The sequence below is a fragment of the Gasterosteus aculeatus genome, chromosome 5 (assembly GCF_964276395.1).
Source record: "Gasterosteus aculeatus chromosome 5, fGasAcu3.hap1.1, whole genome shotgun sequence".
NCBI classification, from domain to species: Eukaryota; Metazoa; Chordata; class Actinopteri; order Perciformes; family Gasterosteidae; genus Gasterosteus; species Gasterosteus aculeatus.
This window is the reverse complement of record NC_135692.1, coordinates 6,544,542-6,562,972: the sequence shown is the minus strand read 5'-3', so window position 1 is coordinate 6,562,972 and position 18,431 is coordinate 6,544,542. Positions and strand designations below refer to the sequence as shown.

Here is an 18,431-nt window from a genome sequence, read left to right as displayed (position 1 = left end):
TCTCACAGCAGAGAAGTCGAGCGGAGAAACAAAGTGACAGAAGTAGGAGAACTTGAAAGTAACAGTAAAACTGTGCGGTTATTTTTGAGGATTTTGACTTAAAGTTGTAACGATAACACAAAGCGTGTAAGGGGAGACCTTCTCTATAAACTGTAGGGTGGAATCCAGTGGGGCGGATTGAGGTCGCTGAGCAGATCAGATCTGTTGGATGTCTGCTGTCAGTAATCTCCTTCCATGGGAGGATGAGCTTCGTGGTTGATTGCTCACTTGCAGATGGAGCTGTAGGAGCCGGCAGGTCAGCAGACCCCCCCCCCCCCCCCAGTTTATTTCAACATTTCAATTGTCAATAGATCATCATTAGTGGTTTGATCGTCAATGTGACATTCATGCAGAGACACTGGTTCAGTCCTGTGTGTCCGCCAGTGCGTTTAGTTTGTGTTTGTCGTAGTGTTTTCATGTATGTTCCTCTACTTATTGTATGCACGGGGTCTCCAATGTCCACCATTGACGCCTGTCCTCATACAGCGAGTTTGACAAGGCTCAGCTCAGGGTCTGGTGTTCCTATCGAGTGTATTTTATCTATCCATCTATCCTGAGATTGGATGCATTTTTTCAGGCATATTTGTCCTGATCCGAAGCAGCGCCGCTCAAGGGATTGCAGCGTTGTCATTTGGCAAAATGTCACATTATCTATTACTTATGGCGCTAAGACGCCAATATATCGTATCGTAGGATGCTATAATGCTGAGCAGTCTCAAGTCAGCATTTAGCTAGAGTACAACCTTCCAGAGTAAACATCTTTTTTGTTTTTAACTGTTTGAACAAGTTGGCCGCCTCTTCTTGCCGTCTTGCTGATATGGCGAAGGCCCCATCTCGAGTTTAATTTGTAGGAACAAGTTTTATCGGTGCCATTTATGTTTGGAACAAGTTGAAGTATTTGTATTCTAAAACTTTCAAAACAGCATAACTGTTTCATGGGCATGAACGGAAACACGGTTATATTTTTTAAAGATGTTACACTGCTGTTGACTTTGGAATGTTGATACCACTCCACCGAATTGTATTTGGACTAACGGCACTTCCAGCATTCATAGCCTACTTATTTAAAACTGAGCCAGCTTCAATTCTTCAGCTTCATAAAAAAGCGATTATTTTATCAGTTTCTGTTGGTCCAAAGCAAGTGGGAGTAAGGACACAATATGGCTGTATGATGATGTAGATGACATGGCACAATTTTGTAATTCAAATGTATTTTTGCGACCCTGTGGAACAGACCTGAGAATCCCTGTTCTAACCGTAGCCGCTCTGTGTATTCAGGCACCCCTTCACCGTCCCTCCCTTTAATGCAGACAACGCTGCGAACTTCCCTCCCTCACACACACACACACACGCTTTTTTTTTACCAGACCCCCTGTGCTGCAGCCAATAAGCTGCAGCCTGAGAAGAGGCACGTGAAAAGAGCTGCCTCAGCACCCAAAAGCGAGCCGGAGAGGGTGGGGGCGGTGGGGGCGGTGTTGCCATCGGAGCGAGAGAAGCACGGCGTCAGAGTCCTGTGCATTGACCGGCGGGCAGCTGCGTCGCATCTCGGCGGGCGATAGGAAGCGCGGAGGAGGAAAGGAAACGCTACCCCCCACCTCCCCCCCCCCCCCCCGGATGAGGACACTGGAGGATCGGAGCCGCCGCCAGCCCCTCCCTCCCCTCGCTGGACGATCTGCTGCTCGGATGTTCATCCATCCCACTCGCTGAAGCCACCAGGATTAGTCTTTTGTGACCGCTGCTGTTGACCTGCTGCCCCCCACCCCACTGGTCCCGCGTTGAGGCCACGACCTGGGGGGGGCCATGAGCCCCGGGTGTATGCTGCTGTTTGTTTTCGGCTTTGTAGGGGGAGCGGTGGTCATCAACTCTGCCGTGCTGGTCTCTCTGTCAGTGCTGCTGCTGGTTCACTACTCTGTCGCCACCGGCGGCTTACCTGCCCTGCCTTCCTTACCCTCCTTACCCTCCTCACCCTCCTCACCCGGAGCCCGCAGGTAGATCACGTATACCTCTGTGTGTGTTACCTCCATGTATGATGAGTGGCTTTTCCTTTCCCGCGGGGCTCCGTGTTGTCGCCGTGCAGTCGCAGCGCTGCTGCCATGTGGGTCTGATATCGTCAGTCGCTGTGAGACTGCACTCTAAAAGTAGGTCAGGAGAGAGAGAATAAATCGCAGAGTCACATCTGGAAGACTACAGCACCCTTTTTTGATCACTGCAGTTTATAGCCGTGTGTGATTATCCTCATGCTTTGATGGAGAAGATGAGACGTATTGGCGGGCCGATACCTAAGCATGTGTTTCATTTTTTTTTTTTTCCTCCCACCCTCAGATTAAATCGTGAAAGGCAGCGATTGTGACCAATCAGTGGCCTGCGTGTGACCTTTTCCTCTCAATATGGTGGTGTGTCCATTGTTTCTGGGCTGCTGCCGGCCTGCTGCTCTTTTCCTCCTGGCAGCAGAACAATGGCTGCCACTGAACTGTACGATGTTTTTGCTTTTCATACCACAGCAGTGAGAACTACCAGCGGGTAACCGGTCGGGTGCAGTGGAGGCTTCAGGGTGCTTAGTTCAATGCGTTACTGAATGTTGTTTGGCTTTCAGTGCTTGGTGTCGAATAGAGCATCTCCATAAGAGAGTGAGCCGGAGTTCTATATGAGAGCCTGAGATGGTGACACATATTTGTTCATAGTCTATTCTTAGTTGACCTCCTAATACTACACACAGCAGAATATAGCAGAATACGTCTCCTGTCAGTTTGACCCTGTCTTAAAGGGAGCTAGCGACGACATTACACTACACAGTATGTGTGAACTGTCCTTGTTGGGACGGGGACATTAGCATTTAGTTCAAAGCACAGAGAACAGCCTCTTTGCCCTTTTGATTCATCCCTCTTGTTTCTGTGTTCAGAAAGGAGCGTCCCATCTCCATGGGGATATTCCAGCTTCCTGGGACTGATGGTATGACCTCTGACCTCCAGAAGGAACCTGTGGACACCCCTTCTGAGCCGTGGAGATTCAACAACCTGAGCCACCCGCGCTCCAACACCAGCCTCAAGGTACGGCACCCCCCCCCCCCCCCCCCCCAGAAAGTTTTAAAGGATCCGGCTTGAAGTTCTTCCCACGGATTGGACCAGTGACATCATCCCCAGTTCTCTAAGAGAGAGGTTGTGGAAAACCGAAACGTAAACACTCGATGCCAGGAAAACACCAACGAAAGAGGCCCGTTTCTTTTCAGAGAGAGAGGATTGTTCAGTGTGTCCAGAATGATTAGCAGCAGCTTGGGTGTGTGTGTGTGTGCGTGTGTGTGTGTGTGTGTGTGTGTGCGCGGGGTGTGGAGCCCAGCGAGCAGAGGAAGTGGTACCATCAGAGGGCCTGTCTTTAACCCCAGGGGAGGGTGGCAAGGACAGTGTCTTCACATTGTTGCTGTTGGAAACAGCAAGGCTCCATCGTGCATAAAAAAAAACGGCTAATAAGCATTAATTTGCCATCATTACACTTGCGCTGCGTCGGATGGACATTTTACAACTGGCGTTTGAGTTCTTACAAGAACTGTCGTGGAGTACAACGTAGGTGTCGCGGTGTGTGTGTGTGTGTTTGGAGGGTTGGGGGAGGGTCATCCACAATTAGCGGAGTAGCAGGATTAAGTATCGTGAGAAACGAGGTTGGTATGTTCCCGCTTCCATCACGCTGCTTTCGAAGCCTGTTTGTTTAGATTCCAGAGATAATGTCTGTGGTTACAAACACGCCCAATAGAATTGAATGTTTTCTTCTTCAACATACTTCAATAGCTAAATTTAAAGTCATTGTAAGTGTCATAAACTTCCGTTTGCTCAGAGCTTCATTTCCTCAACAATCAAAACAATAAAAAACACCCCATTGGATTTCTGTAGTTGGAGCCAGTGCGACGCTAGACAACAAAACGATAATCATCTCTGCAAAGTGATGGCAGCATGCAAGCAAAACAAGGAAGTAATCCCATCAGTGTGCAGAGGAGTGAACCAGAAACAAGAAAAGGGAATACATTTAATTACAGTATGGTGAAAGCTTTTATCCCTAATACGATGTCGCTCCGTCTGACAGCTCGTCTGTTTTCAAGGTGACCGAGGGATCCTCCCGTGTGGGCGCGTTGTCGATCTCCTGATTGATCCTTTTCCATCAGGCCCTGTGCTATTTATATGACTACAGCCACCAGCATTAAAGGATGAAGACAATGCAGCGTTAGATGTCCTACATATAAAAAGGGCTGCTTGGAACTAACGAAACCTTTTGAGTGTTTCTTCGTAAGGGCTCACTGAGTACTAGAAGAAGCCATGAATCCACGCACATCCCTCCCTCTCTTGTGGTGTGCAGGTTTTTCCCAACAGTTTTGTTTGGTCTTCTTGGACACATTCACATAATTTGCCCGTTCTTTTTATGTCCTACCAAATCCACACATTGCTGTATATTGAAATGGAAAGAAACGCGTATCAGGATGTCGTAATGAGTGGGGTCTCGTATGCCCTCAGCGTGGGGAAGAGTCCTCCCCGGTCACAGTGGAAGCTGGGTGTTGGAAGGAGGCCGACCAGGACCAGGTAGACCGGAGGAACTCTGACCCAACTAATCTACCTTAGTAGATGTTTTTGCAGATGTTGCTGTGGTGTTATTGAATGCAGTGATGCTAACATAACGATATAACTCACAGCCATTAGAAACTTTCAGCCCGGCCTCATGTTTTTTAAAATTCTAAACAGACATCTCAAGCACAAAGACTGCCTTCCATTTAGGTGAGCTGGTGGCTTCCTGGGACAGGAGCGCATGCTTTTCCTCCCTGTGCTCTCAAGTCACAATGTTAGCTATGAAAAGGGTTTTAACTGAGAGGGATCAGTGGCTCACAACCGGCAGGGAAGAACTAAACGCTCGCATTACCCTTTTTTACATTCGCTGAATTATACAAAGCTCTTTTACACTGCATGTCGTCATTTGCATGTTCAGTAACTAACATCCACACCATTCACACACTGCAGTCAGTTGGGGTTCAGTGTCTCGATAACTCGCCCGCTTCGTTAGAAGAGGAGGAGTTGGCTGAACTCCGCTAGTTGAAATCTGCACCCTCTGAGATGATGTCACTGAATGTCACACGCTGGCCCTTTTAGCGCTGCCGTCACTCCTATGACGTGTGCGGTTTGGTTAGTTTCTGTGTTGGTTTTGGTTGCATGCTGAGGTGCACACAGATGGTTTTAGCGTCTGTTTGGCTTTATTATACTTAAGAGAAGACCTGTATATGTTAATGCCTTTTCCTGAAAGATTTCTCAAGGTTTGAAATCCATTTGAGAGTTTATTTCCTGAGCTTACAATACAGTTTTTTTTATTTCATGAACATAAGTGTGCAACTACAATAATATTTAAAAGTTCTGGAAGAAGCTTGGAAGTGGACCTTCACTTCGGATTATATTTTCAGTTTTATGAAATCCATGTTACCGGCGTTGACTGATTTCTTTAAAGATTTGTTTTGTCTTTGTCTTGATCCCACTTTTGTGTTATTGTGTTTGATCTTCATGTACACGAGGGAAGTCTTTGTATATAGAAAATTGAATTAATAACAAAACAAATGTTTATGGAACCGTGTTGTTGTCTTCATCTCTTATTCTTCACTTCCTCTTCTTCCAACTTCAGGATGAATTGTCCGGTTCCACCCGCGGAGGCTCCAGGTCCAGTACTCCAACCAGCCAGGGAAGTGTCTCCAAAAGTGGAACTCCCGTGTCCTCACAAAGTGGAGGCTCCAAACCCAACACCTGCATGTCCTCTCAGGGTGGTTCCTCTCAATCCAACACCCCCACATCTACCAACAGTGCTGGCTCTCCGTCCACCACGCCGCTATCTCCTCCCGGGGGAGCGTCCACGAGGACGTGTCCGCCGTCCGCCGTGGCCGGAGGGTCCGGCTCGTCCGCTGCCGCCTCTGAGTCCTCCTGTTCTGCTGTCTCCGTGGCAACGTCGGACGGGCTCAACGAGAAGGTGGGCAGGAGCGGGGGAAAGCCGGGCGGCGGCAGAGACCTCGCGTCAGTGCAAGAGGGACAGCAGAGTCATCCGGACTCGGCTTTCACGCTCCTCAAAGGTGACGGCCGGCGCTGCGGTGAAATCACATGTCCGTCGTGTTCACACATTTAAACATGCACGTGTGACTTAGATGGAGCAGACAACCGGGAGACGTCCGAGGTGCAGGCCATCATCGAGTCCACCCCTGAGCTGGATATGGACCTCGATGGCTTCAGAGGAGCAAGGTACAGGACTCGCCATGAGATGTTTCATCATCATCTGACTATAAAGCAAAGACTCTTTCATATCGTTCACAAATCTCGAGAAGCGGAATCAACTCATTGTGGTTTTTGGTCTTTTCATGAGATTTGTTTACAAAAAGAATAACTTAATGCCCAAAATAATGTTACACGTTATAATTCCAGATAGTAGCCATTTGTACTAAACTGTTAAAAAATTGTTTTAAAAGCACTGGTCTATTAAAATAATAAATCATGTTGCAATATCCTTCCCCCTTCTTGTGTCTCCTCTCCTTCCCCGAGCAGCACGCCAACTAAAGGCGGCATTGAAAACCTGGCGTTCGACCGCAACACCGACTCTCTGTTTGCCGAGCTGTCATCTGCAGGCAACGACCTGATCGGAGACATGGACGAGGGAGCCGACATGCTGGGTAAGAAGCCTCCCTGACGGGAGTCTACGATGCCGTCAGCGCCCCCATATTTTCATTCTCAAAATCTCTGAATTCTTGTTTTCCTTTTGGCTGTCGGGGCTTTTTCATCCTCACAGATGAGTTTTCTGGTGTGTCAAAGATCTCGTTATTCTCGTCTTATGTGTCCTTGGTTCTGTGTCTCCGTTCCCCCAGAGTAGTGAATAGCTACTGTTCTGTGGAGAGCAGTGATCTCCTAGACTAGAGATTCAATTCAAATGAGACCTCGTAACTTCACAGTCTGATAAAGCTCTTCCTGATTTGTCGCATGCTCTCAGACTACAACTTTCTAGGTAAGACTGGGATCAACATGTCACCGAGTACGATCGGAAGAAACACTTCTTCAGTTAGTTTTTTTCCCCCTTTCATGTTGCAGCACACGATGCCATGAAACGTTGGTTGTTGTTTTGTTGTTTTCAGGTATGGGTCGGGAAGTCGAACATCTGATCCACGAGAACGCCCAGCTGCTGGAGACCAAGTTAGTTTATTCATTTTCTTTTCACCTCTGACTTACGTCCTTGTTAACGGCCGCATCATGAAAAAATGCTTTTAACAGTGAAGTAACTTCATTAGCTTCGCATGCATTGCTGCATTAGAGGGTCATTATACCCTGTTTATCCAATATGTGGCAGTTTCGTTTCTTGCTCGTCCGCTCTGCGGTTGGCATTTTTTAATATATATCTAACCAGGCTGATTGAGATCAAGGATCTCTTTTACATGGGAGACCTGCCCAAGAATAACAGCACCGGAAATAACAGGCAAATGCAAACCTTTGAGAAATATTAAAAATGAAAGAAAAGTCCAACCTCTAGTCAGCGGCAGGCGGCAGCGGCTCAATTCCTTTAACTAGTCATGTAGATAAATACATAAAGTTCAGACCCGGCATCAGGATGAGGAAGACTTAGTTGACCTTTAAAGTAGCGAGGTTGTTGGTCCCCAACCAGTTGGGTTTAGTCATTCACATGCCGTCAAACCGGCAATCTTTTTATACTCAACAAATGCAGTTCATTGGAATCTAAACTAGAATCACTCCCGTGTGTGCCAGCGTTTCAGTTCTGTGCCTCGCTGCACTTCATGCCGAAGATCGATATTGGTCTCGGCGGCGTGTTGAGAAGCAGGACGGCGCTGCCGCCTTGTGTTTAATCACCACATGTACATGGATTTGTGTTTGTTTCCAGAAACGCTTTGAACGTGGTGAAAAATGACCTCATCGCCCAAATGGACGAGCTGTCCTGTGAGAAGGAGGCGCTGCGAGGTGAGCTGAATGCCGTCACCCAGGCCAAGTCCAGACTGGAGGACAAGAACAAAGACTTGGAGGACGAACTTAAGAAGTGAGTTGCTTTGCCTTCAAAACAAGTACACACAGGTCCAAAAAAATATATTCTTCAGTGTCTCCTCCTGTATAAATGTGGTCGTGTGCTCGCTTGCAGGATTCGAGCAGAGCTTGAAGACGCCAAACACACGGTCAAGAATGACAACGAGGATGACGTGAGTATTTGTTTCGCTCTATGGGTCGTACACCTGTATGGATTAGTAGTTCTAAATATTAATACTTCAGTGCCAAGTCGTGGTCCCTTTTTAAAAACGGAGCCGTGCTCATCTGAATGGAAATAAAAGGCCTGTGTGAGCGCGTGTCATAGGTGTCATAGGTGTCATAGGTGTCGTGAGCATTGGATGGTGGGTTGGGGGTCTCATGCCGGTGTTGTGGCTGCAGAGCGACGTGCCTACAGCACAGAGGAAGCGCTTCACCCGGGTGGAGATGGCCAGGGTCCTGATGGAGAGGAACCAGTACAAGGAGAGGCTGATGGAGCTGCAGGAGGCGGTCAGATGGACGGAGATGATCAGGTAAGCCAGCAGGAATGGACGAGAAGATGAAGGACTCACGGGGGGAAAAAATGGAGGAATGCTTGTAGTTTTTCTGATTTGCGGGCAAAGACACTGAAGAAGATAATAAAGCAGCAGGCGTAATTACTTTGCATCTGTGGTTTGTTCATCTATTCAGCCAGAGAAAAAAAGTCAATGCAGCTGTAAATGTTATGAAATACGCTCACATTAAAGGACTCCATTACAATTAAATGGATGTTTACAAAAGTAAAAGCAAATTGTTCACATCAACGTCCTCAAAGTAAAAAGTACTCCCCATGCAGATCCTCTTTTGTAGAATGGTATATTCTGTTTTTATCAGTAACAATGATTAAACGGATTGTAAAAATCCAATTAAAAATCCAAAGTGCCGTTGCTTTCCACCACTGGTTACATAACGGCTGCATGCTGTCATGGTAGTGCGGACACGGTTTGATATTTAACTGATGACACGGAGTTCAGGCTTCATGGTTTGAAGCTGGTGCGTCTGTGGTGGTCTTGGTCCAAATGGTGTCTGATACCTCTCAGACGATCCCCTGGAGCATCTATGCAGGAGAAGACTTAAATCATTCTCTGTCAATATCAAATTTGTGTGTCATCCTACTCGGCCATGATTTGATCATGAGGTGCTGTTGCTATTTAATACTCTTTCCTGTTTCCCTCGCCTTGATCCTGAACACACCACCCAAAAAGAGGAAACACTACAATAGCTTGAAGTAGAACTGAAGGAACAGACTAGAGCGCCTTCTTGAGGATTCCGTTTGATTCTCCGTGAATTGTCTCTCTCGCTCTCTCAGGGCTTCAAAGGAGAACCCAGGTCTTCCAGAGAAGAAGAAATCCAGCCTTTGGCAGTTGTAAGCTCCTCTTTTTATTTCACTTCAGCTCTCAAATACCAACCAGAGTGCGATAGCTGTGGTATTCATGCATTTTTATTTTGCTTTTCTTTGTATTCCATGTTGTGTGGTTCTTTTCTCCAGGATGTAGGTACATTTTCGACATGGTGTCTCTTGCCTGGTTGTTTTCATCTTAACTCAGGAGAGCCAGTCAGGAACAGGTGGCTCTGATCTCAAATCTGAGCTGCTTTCCTGTCGTGTCTGTAATTACTTTTTAAAAATCTTTTTAAATGTTTTGTCTAAGCGACTAATGGGAACAATAAAACACTTCACATGGCTGCCACTCAAAGGGCTGCAATGTAATCGGGCGACTCTGCATCATCAATGCACTAAAGTGGCTTTGATTGTTAACAAAGTGTCTGACGGCATTACGGGAAGAACCGCACAGAGAAATAAAATCCTTTTCTGTTTTCTCTTTCTGTTTGATTTAGTGTCTTAACAAATTCTCACAAGTCTTGCTTTGAAATATCGCGACTCTTTACATTATCAAAATATACATTTTCACCCACGACGCTGAAAATCTTCAGTCATTTCAGAATAAGCGACACACGAGTGAGAGATGAACGTGGCCAGACACTGTTAACAACAATCGGAACAGTTTCTTCTAGTGGATGTATCGTGAAGTAAAAAGTATTGTTATTAGTCACTCGGATACAAAAACATGAAAAAAAACAAAAGAAAGGTGTAAACATCAGGCATGACGAAAGGTTTTTCTTTTCTTTAGATAACTAATTGGGAGAAATGCCCTTTGGAGCAACAAAATGCAAAAGACTTGATGTGTGTGATCTGCTCTCCTTGGTTGAGTTTGATGAGGAATGCCTCTGGTTTGGTTTAAGGAGACATTATCCGGGGCAGGTGTGTCCATAAGACGAGCAAAATCTGATCAAACCACCGTCTCTCCTGCCCTGTTTCTGTGTGTCCCTCTATGTTCTTCCTGATGTTGTGGCGTCTGTGTGCAGGAGGTGTGTTTGGGGGGAAGTGTGTTGATTTAGAACAAATATACTCACATAGATAAACTTAGCAGAGCCCTTTTCTTCTAACTAAGTTACATGCTAGTAGTGTCTGCTGTATCTGAAACACGCTTAACACCTGTTGCTGTGCATAAACTGTCAACATAATGACGTGCGCGTGCTCTCAGTGGGAAGTTACGGGGAAATGAAAAGTGTCTGTCCAGTTTCCCCCCCTGTGTTGGCGACTAACGTCCTCGTCGGTGCACAATATTAACCCTGCACTCATGCATTGTGGGAGGGACGCTGCTCTGGTGCTTTGCTGTTTAGGAGACGTGCGTATCAATGTCTGCCTCTGGCACGGTGTGTTGGGACTTTTTGCAACCCTTACATGTTCTACCGCTGGAGCTGCTGCTTGTGTCCATCCCTCTATATGTTTGTCTGTGTGCTTCTTCTTACCCCCCCCCCCCCCCCCCTCCCCCATCCCACTTCCCCGCCCTTACACTTCCAGTTTCAGCCGTTTGTTTAGCTCGTCGGGCGGGGCGGCTAAGAAGCCGGCGTTGGAGGCCCCGGTGAACGTCAAGTACAATGCGCCCACCTCTCAGATCCAGCCGTCAGTCAAGAAGAGGAGCACCACCCTGCAGCAGCTGCCCAGCGACAAGAGCAAAGCCTTTGATTTCCTCAACGAGGAGTAAGTCGCTCGGGGGGGGAACGAGTGAAGGGACAGTTCAAAGTGTTTTGAAGTGGAGGTGTGTGACGTACGTATGCAGTCTGTGCATTGCATGCAGTAAAGGGCAGCCTGCATTGCCCCTCGTCCGGACGAACAGCCCGGAGCCCCCACTGTAGAGGGTGGCGGCAGTAAAACGTATTGTAGCCAACCTAAAAGAACTGCTGAACTATCCCTCTAAATCTCGAACATGTGTCCGTCTTTTATGCATCACACTTCTTAAAGTGCAAACTATTTTTGTTTGTGGTTTCTTTTCGACCCTGGACAAAAGTAGTTGAGCACATTTGGATGCATTAAAGTGCAGCAGTTCAGCACCAGGATAAGTTTTTTCACACACAGTTACTATCGAAGGTTGCTTACCAAACTCAAGCCACGGTTTGGTAGTTTGTTGAGCAGCAGTGTTGCATCAAAAGCTTTGACTCGGGTGTGAAGGGACCCTTGTGGGATTTTATTATTTGCGGAAAACGTCCAAAAATAGCCGTGTGTGTGTTTGTTGGTGAGCCGCTGTCGTGTCCCACAGAGTGGCCGCCGATAACGTGGTGTCCAGGCGGGAGCAGAAGAGGGCCCAGTACAAGCAGGTCAAAGCCCACGTCCAGAAGGAGGACGGCCGAGTGCAGGCTTACGGCTGGAGTCTGCCCAAGAAACACAAAGTAAGGAGATGAGCGCGGTCACAGGAGCCGACGTCCCCACTGCAGTTTGTCTGTAGGACTGTAATGTTGAGTAATGCATTTTTCAGGCGAACGGCGGTCAGACGGAGAGTAAGGTGAAGAATCTACCTGTTCCCGTCTTCCTCAGACCCCTGGATGAGAAAGATGCTTCTATGAAGGTACTCCTAGTTCAGTGTCTGAATGTATTTGTCAGCTGCTCCTCGAGTAGCTGCCCGCTCCCCTCTGGCTCGGTTCATCCCGTCAATTCTGGCCCGCGTCTCCTTGTATCTGACTGTGTGACTGTGCTGCAGCTGTGGTGTGCTGCGGGCGTGAACCTCTCCGGGGGTAAAACCAGAGACGGAGGTTCCATCGTCGGGGCCAGCGTGTTCTACAACGACGTGCCCGGACCAGAGAGCCCCACAAAGAAAATGGGATCTCAGAGCAGCCTGGATAAACTGGACCAGGACCTCAAGGTACACGCGCGCCCATGGCCATAAAGATAACCCCCTAGATGAATGCTAGCTCCTTCAAAGGCCACCTCCTTTTGTGCCTGGCTCCAGGAGCAGCAGAAGGAGCTGCGGCAGCACGACGAGTTGTCGTCGCTGGTTTGGATCTGCACGAGCACCGAGTCCACCACCACAGCCGTCGTCATCGACGCCAACCAGGCTGGCAACATCCTGGAGACCTTCTTTGTGTGCAACTCCCACGTGCTCTGCATCGCCAGTGTTCCAGGTCAGCGGACGAGTGCGCGGGCGTCCGACGGGTCGCAGGTTTTTTTTTTTAACTAGCGACACCTGCGTGCAGCCGGCTCGCTCTGTGTTCAGCTGCACCAAACCACAGGGGAACGTCGCGTCTCGCCTCATTCGGAATGTGTACGCGTGCTTTTTTTGTTTAGGTGCAAGAGAGACGGACTACCCGGCGGGGGAGGAAGTGGCCCCGAGCGGCGTGGCGGGACCAGCGGGGGACGCCGGCTCGCCGTCGGCCCACAGCGGCTCGCCGTGTGGGGAGGGCGTGCTGGGAGGCATCACCGTCGTGGGCTGCGAAGCTGAGGGAGCAGCAGCCGTCCCTCAGACCGCAGGAGAGGACGGAGAAAGCGGTCAGACATGTTTGCTGTTTTTTTCTTTCCACCTGACTTTAGCGTGTGTTGTCTCGATCAGGGCAGCATTCCTCAGCATTGACCAAGCTTCTACGGTAGTGAGCCAAAGAACACGTCATCTCAAAATGCTATTTATTCAACAGTCTCATTGAAAACATGGCATTTGTTAACTTTTAACTACACCTTAATTTTAATTTTTGCGTTATCAGAGGAGGGAAAAATAATCTCTGCAATGTCACCCTGTGATGGAAAAATATTCTGCAGGAATATGAACAATACAGCATACAGAATTATTTTACTACATTATAAGTAATGAACCCACAATGTTGAAATTTGTGTCAAAGTGGCGCCCGGGTTACTAAGTGATGGTCCTCTCTACAGAATCCCGGCCGGCAGAGGAAGCCACAGAGGCGACCGAGGCGAGCGCCGGGCCTGCCGACCAAAGAGAGAGCCTGAGGGGAGCCTACACCGAACACGTCTTCACCGATCCACTGGGAGCTCAGCAGACAGCAGAGGCTCTGGCCAACTACTCGCAGAGGTAACGCCAGGAGGCCCCATGCTCTTACGCTTTAGTCTGTCCAATAAAACGACAAAACCCACGAGCAACAGCCTCAAATCACCATCAAAAATGTTTCCTGTTCATCATGAAACGTGTCCATATTTGTGTGATGGTAAATGAAACTTTTGATTCAAACCCCCCTGCTACATGGCTAGGTGAACTTTGCCCCCAGCTTCCACCTATCCTCTGAAAATGGGGTGTGATGTTGAAATGGCGAGAGACATGTGGATTCAACCTTGGATGAATATTCATTTCCTCGGATCGGATGCTTGTGATCTAAATATTTTTTTAGTTTGTGGCTTGACAGGGAACAAAAAAGTTTTACTTTTCCAATCTGATCTCCAAAGATTTTCCTTTTTTTATGTTAGCTAAACAATAACTTAAGATCGGAAATGCATTTTCTCACTCGCCTCTCAAGGCTCACTGAATGTGTTTGGACGCCGGATAAGAAATCTGGCACATACATCTTGCTAGCGGACAGACGCACTGAATCGGAGTCCCTAATAATGCGTTGTGTGTCCGATGACCAGGGAGTGCGATCTGTTGAAAGACGGCGTGAGTTCCAACCCCAACGCAGAGGAGCAGGACCTGATGAGGGAGGAGGCTCAGAAGATGAGCAGTGTGCTGCCCACCATGTGGCTGGGAGCACAGAACGGATGGTGAGTGTTACGCCCCGGGGGGGGTTACGCACTGCACCCCAATTGAAGAAGAGCCGCTGATGGAATGAGACGTTTTGTGATTGCAGTGTGTACGTCCACTCCTCCGTGGCCCAGTGGAAGAGGTGTCTCCACTCGATAAAGCTGAAGGACTCCGTGCTCGGGATAGTGTGAGTGCGCCGGATCCCTCTAATGCTGCTAATGATTTTTTTTTATTTGATTTGAAAGCTTTTATTTTGTCTTCCCCCAGGCATGTGAAGGGCCGTGTACTGGTGGGTCTCGCTGACGGCACTTTAGCCATTTTCCACAGAGGAGCAGGTAAGAAAAAAGTACAGTGTCGATCTGAATTGTCTGCAACCATAACCGTGTATCTCCTCCTCCTTTGTGTGTGGCAGACGGACAGTGGGATCTGACCAACTACCATCTGTTAGACTTGGGCCGGCCGCACCACGCCATCCGCTGCATGACTGTAGTGCACGACAAAGTGTGGTGTGGCTACAAGAACAAGATCTACGTGGTGCAGCCCAAAGCCATGAAGATGGAGGTAGGACCGTCTTACCACTAAAGCGTCTGCAAACGACGGGCGTTCTTTGATCCCCACAGGAAGGTGATGCTTTGTCCCCTCTTTGCAGAAGTCCTTTGACGCACACCCCCGTAAGGAAAGCCAGGTCCGTCAGCTGGCCTGGGACGGGGACGGCATCTGGGTGTCCATCCGACTGGACTCCACCCTCAGGCTTTTCCACGCTCACACCTTCCAGCACCTTCAGGACGTCGACATTGAGCCCTACGTCAGCAAGATGCTGGGTCAGTGCCGCGCTCTCTGCCACCAGATTCTCCCGGCAACAGGATGTCGTCAGGCGCAGACCGACTTTGGTGAACCACATCTGATTTAGTTTTTTTTTGCAGGTACGGGGAAACTGGGTTTCTCATTTGTGAGGATCACAGCGCTCATGGTGTCAAGTAACCGCCTTTGGATCGGCACTGGAAACGGAGTCATCATCTCCATCCCTTTAACAGAAAGTGAGTTTGGGAGCTACTCTGTAATCTTTCTTTTATAACGGAGATAAACTTCTGTTGGAAACACACATTCACACTGCAGTTTCTCTTAACCTGCATCACTCTACATTTTGTCGATTGTAATACAAATGTCTGAAAAGTATGTGAAGGCATTGTTCCCTGTCAGAGAGGTGATACACTGACTATAGAGAAGTACCTCCTTAATCAGACTTGAGAAGTACCTCAAGTCTGATTGAGGACGCTTGGACGCTTGCAATCATTCAAATGAAACATGCAAAAAGATTATTGCACAACGTCCACAAAGAGTGCACATTACACATTGTCCTGAAGGTGGATTTTGCAGACTGGTTTTGTATCAGTCTCTTAGTCTCTCTCTCTCTCGCTCCGTTAGCGGCAAACAAAGTAACCAAGGCAGCGGCGAGCAACCATCCAGGAAGCGTGGTTCGTGTGTATGGCGACGACAGCAGTGACAAAGTGACTGCAGGGACATTTGTTCCATACTGCTCCATGGCTCACGCTCAGCTCTGTTTCCATGGTCACAGAGATGCTGTCAAGTTCTTCACCGCCGTACCAGGTAAACAAACCCAGCCCTTTGTTTATATTCCAGCGGTGTTGTTTTCCTCTTTCAGTCGGTAACACCGTACACTTGCAATATGTGGTGCGATTGGACAATCGGCAGTCCAACTGAGTAGGAAATGAAAGGACCAGTGTGCTCCTCATGCTAACAAAAGATGAATAATCAAAGCGCTGCCATCTGATAAAAAATACAGTGTGCAGATAAGACGAGAAGGTCTGTCCCAGATAAACACAATCTGGATCTCATTTGGTGTTATTCACACTTTGGCTCTCTGCTCTCAGGTCACGCAGTTCCATCCGCGTCCTGCGGAGCGGAGGCAGCCGGCGACAAGACGGCAGACGCCGCAACTCAGGAAGGAACCAAGTCCATGCTGGTGATGAGTGGAGGAGAAGGCTACATCGACTTCAGGATGGGTGAGTTTGCAACAGATGAAACCCTCTTTGCCGTCAGCGCAGCAGATCTAGAGGCACACGTGACGTCCCTCTGTGTGTCTTCAGGTGACGAGGACGCGGAGGAGAGCGAGCAGCCCCCCTTGAAGCTGCAGCCGCTCGCAGGTAAAGCCGAGCGCAGCCACCTCATCGTCTGGCAGGTCATGACCAGCGAGGACTGAACTGACCCCCCAGGACCCACTGAGGCCCTGATGCTCCTTTTCCTCCTGAACCGGCTGTCACGGACGGAGGAGTTCAGGTGGACGACTCTACAAGCAGAGGACAACTAGCACTTTCTTTCTTCCTGAACAATTCGAGTGAAACAAGCAGAAACTGGATTCGACCAGTGCAAACTAAATAAAAAAAAAAATCCATAATTTCTTATTTGTATCTTTAGAATATACATATTTTATGAATTTGAATTATTTTAATCTGTTATGATGCCTCTTTATCTTTTATTATTTAAGCTAAAGCTGGAAACAGAACTCTTTGTTATGTTTGCTCACCAAATCCAATGCATTTTCCTCCTGGTTCCCTTCACTCATTTTAGGGGTTTTATGCTCATGTCGACTCCACGTCACACTAAATGAGAACAATCACGTGGGAGCTCCCCTGTTGCCCTTCAACAATGTAAGACTGTGGCAATTATTGCGGGAGCAATTGTCATTTTTATTTGGTTTTTCATCCTTTTGAAAACTTGGCTTTTGATTGTATGCAAGACAAAGTTAATCGAAATAGTCAAATGCAATACAGCTTCCCCTGGTTAATATTCAAGATGCAGGTCCTAGTACATCCCTCTCATGCAAGCTCTACCATTAACGTTTCAGTCACAGAGAAAAGCAATATTGAAATATGTCCTGCAATGTTCTTCTAATTTGTGGCTGCAAAAACAATGGCATTCATACTGCTGTGCTTCGTGCCTAATGCTAATTCGCAGAAGTTAGCTCGCTTAAGGCCAACGCTGACGTCGTTGTTAAGCTCAAGCACGGCCTCAGTGCCGCTAACGTGTCTGCCATTCTTTTTAAGTTAAGCCGGCTCTGTGACTCTGAGGTCCCGATGATGCATCGGAGGCACGAACTGCAGCCCAAATAACTCGGGGACAAAATCCAATTCTCATTAATAATCAAATGGAAAGCGGCGGCTTCTGCCAACAGGCGCTGGTCAGCCCGGCCTCCGCTGCAGGTGGTGGTTGTTGTTATTATGCAAGTATTTAATCCAACGTGATGGGAGGATGCTGTCGACCCACTGCTCTCAATCTACAAACCAGCTAGTAGACACTTTAGAAGAAACAAAAACAGCGTTTTTGATTTACTCTGCTTTTCAGGTGTGACAAAGTATTTATTTTTCCTTCAAAGAATGTTGCTGCGCTTGCTACCAAAGTATAAAGACTTAACGATGGCTAGTTTTTCACCGGCTGAGAGGATAAGTGTCTCACTAATGTAGAGCAGCATGTGTGAGTCGGCCTCCATGAGGATGAAATGCACGTTTTCACAAAATCCCGTTTTATAGTTGAGATATATTTTTAGACTTTCATATCTGGGAATTAATGTATTTTCAGCAGAGAGCAGATTGTGCTGTGCCTGTCACGTTAACGGTCACAATTTGAACATAATTCGCGGCGCTGCCCCCCTTTAAGCCAGAACATCTTTATCTGGGGTTAATGTGTTTATCCTGATGGCAGAATGATGTTTTAAGTCCTTTTTCTTTCAGGCTGTACTCTCTGAGAACGGTGCACAAGCGGTTCACTCGGGTGTAAAATGAGACTGTAACTCTGGCCCTTGTGTACCAGCACACTGCACTGTGTGCTCTTTGTTTGGTCCTCCTTTGTATTGAACCGCGTCCGAGTGTGTGTGTGTGTGTGTGTGTGTGTGTGTGTCCTCTCCAAGAGAGGAGTGAGACGTTATTGCAGATTAGCCATTTCAGTATTTATTTACAATGATTGAGCCTTTGCAATTCCGAATGTATCTTTTGTAAATTGAATATATATGATTATATATGCTTGGGTTTACTGTTTCCATATGGTATGAATGTGTTTTCTGGGGGGAAGGGAGGGTCACTCAGCTATGCACTGTCTGTAAGGAGGTGGGGTTGTTTCATTTTCTGGTGTGATCAGTTTTGGGCGAACGCCTTCCTCCACAGGTCTGTCCGCCCTCTCATCTGCATATGGTGTCTTTAACCAGCGTCCTCTCTTCCAAGTGAGCACCATCTTGTTCTTCTTCTCTGGCCTTACATGTTTTTTCTAACGGTCAAATTAAAGCTTTTTTGTGAGCTTC

The 18,431-nt window shown here is 47.7% G+C and overlaps 1 protein-coding gene across 9 annotated transcripts in view; it reads left to right on the top strand.

Annotated features, from left to right (window-relative positions):
• The window catches only part of spag9b (sperm associated antigen 9b), a 27,441-nt gene extending 9,010 nt beyond the window's left edge, over positions 1–18,431 (top strand). The window contains exons 1-27 of one of the 9 annotated variants that reach the window (XM_078102820.1): positions 1,725–2,027; positions 2,939–3,086; positions 4,536–4,601; positions 5,683–6,121; positions 6,194–6,287; positions 6,588–6,712; positions 7,169–7,226; positions 7,927–8,079; positions 8,179–8,236; positions 8,463–8,593; positions 9,409–9,466; positions 10,961–11,142; positions 11,699–11,828; positions 11,915–12,004; positions 12,137–12,298; positions 12,386–12,557; positions 12,721–12,921; positions 13,303–13,459; positions 14,011–14,139; positions 14,226–14,306; positions 14,387–14,454; positions 14,532–14,680; positions 14,769–14,940; positions 15,043–15,156; positions 15,545–15,727; positions 16,012–16,143; positions 16,228–18,431. In XM_078102820.1, coding sequence (XP_077958946.1) covers positions 1,840–2,027; positions 2,939–3,086; positions 4,536–4,601; positions 5,683–6,121; positions 6,194–6,287; positions 6,588–6,712; positions 7,169–7,226; positions 7,927–8,079; positions 8,179–8,236; positions 8,463–8,593; positions 9,409–9,466; positions 10,961–11,142; positions 11,699–11,828; positions 11,915–12,004; positions 12,137–12,298; positions 12,386–12,557; positions 12,721–12,921; positions 13,303–13,459; positions 14,011–14,139; positions 14,226–14,306; positions 14,387–14,454; positions 14,532–14,680; positions 14,769–14,940; positions 15,043–15,156; positions 15,545–15,727; positions 16,012–16,143; positions 16,228–16,340 — 3,753 coding nt within the window. In that variant the 5' untranslated portion in view covers positions 1,725–1,839 and the 3' untranslated portion in view covers positions 16,341–18,431. Of the gene's footprint in view, positions 1–1,374; positions 2,028–2,938; positions 3,087–4,535; positions 4,602–5,682; positions 6,122–6,193; positions 6,288–6,587; positions 6,713–7,168; positions 7,227–7,926; positions 8,080–8,178; positions 8,237–8,462; positions 8,594–9,408; positions 9,467–10,960; positions 11,143–11,698; positions 11,829–11,914; positions 12,005–12,136; positions 12,299–12,385; positions 12,558–12,720; positions 12,922–13,302; positions 13,460–14,010; positions 14,140–14,225; positions 14,307–14,386; positions 14,455–14,531; positions 14,681–14,768; positions 14,941–15,042; positions 15,157–15,544; positions 15,728–16,011; positions 16,144–16,227 lie in introns of those variants that run through there. The other 8 variants (XM_078102815.1, XM_078102816.1, XM_040176010.2 and 5 more) reach the window with 8 other exon arrangements.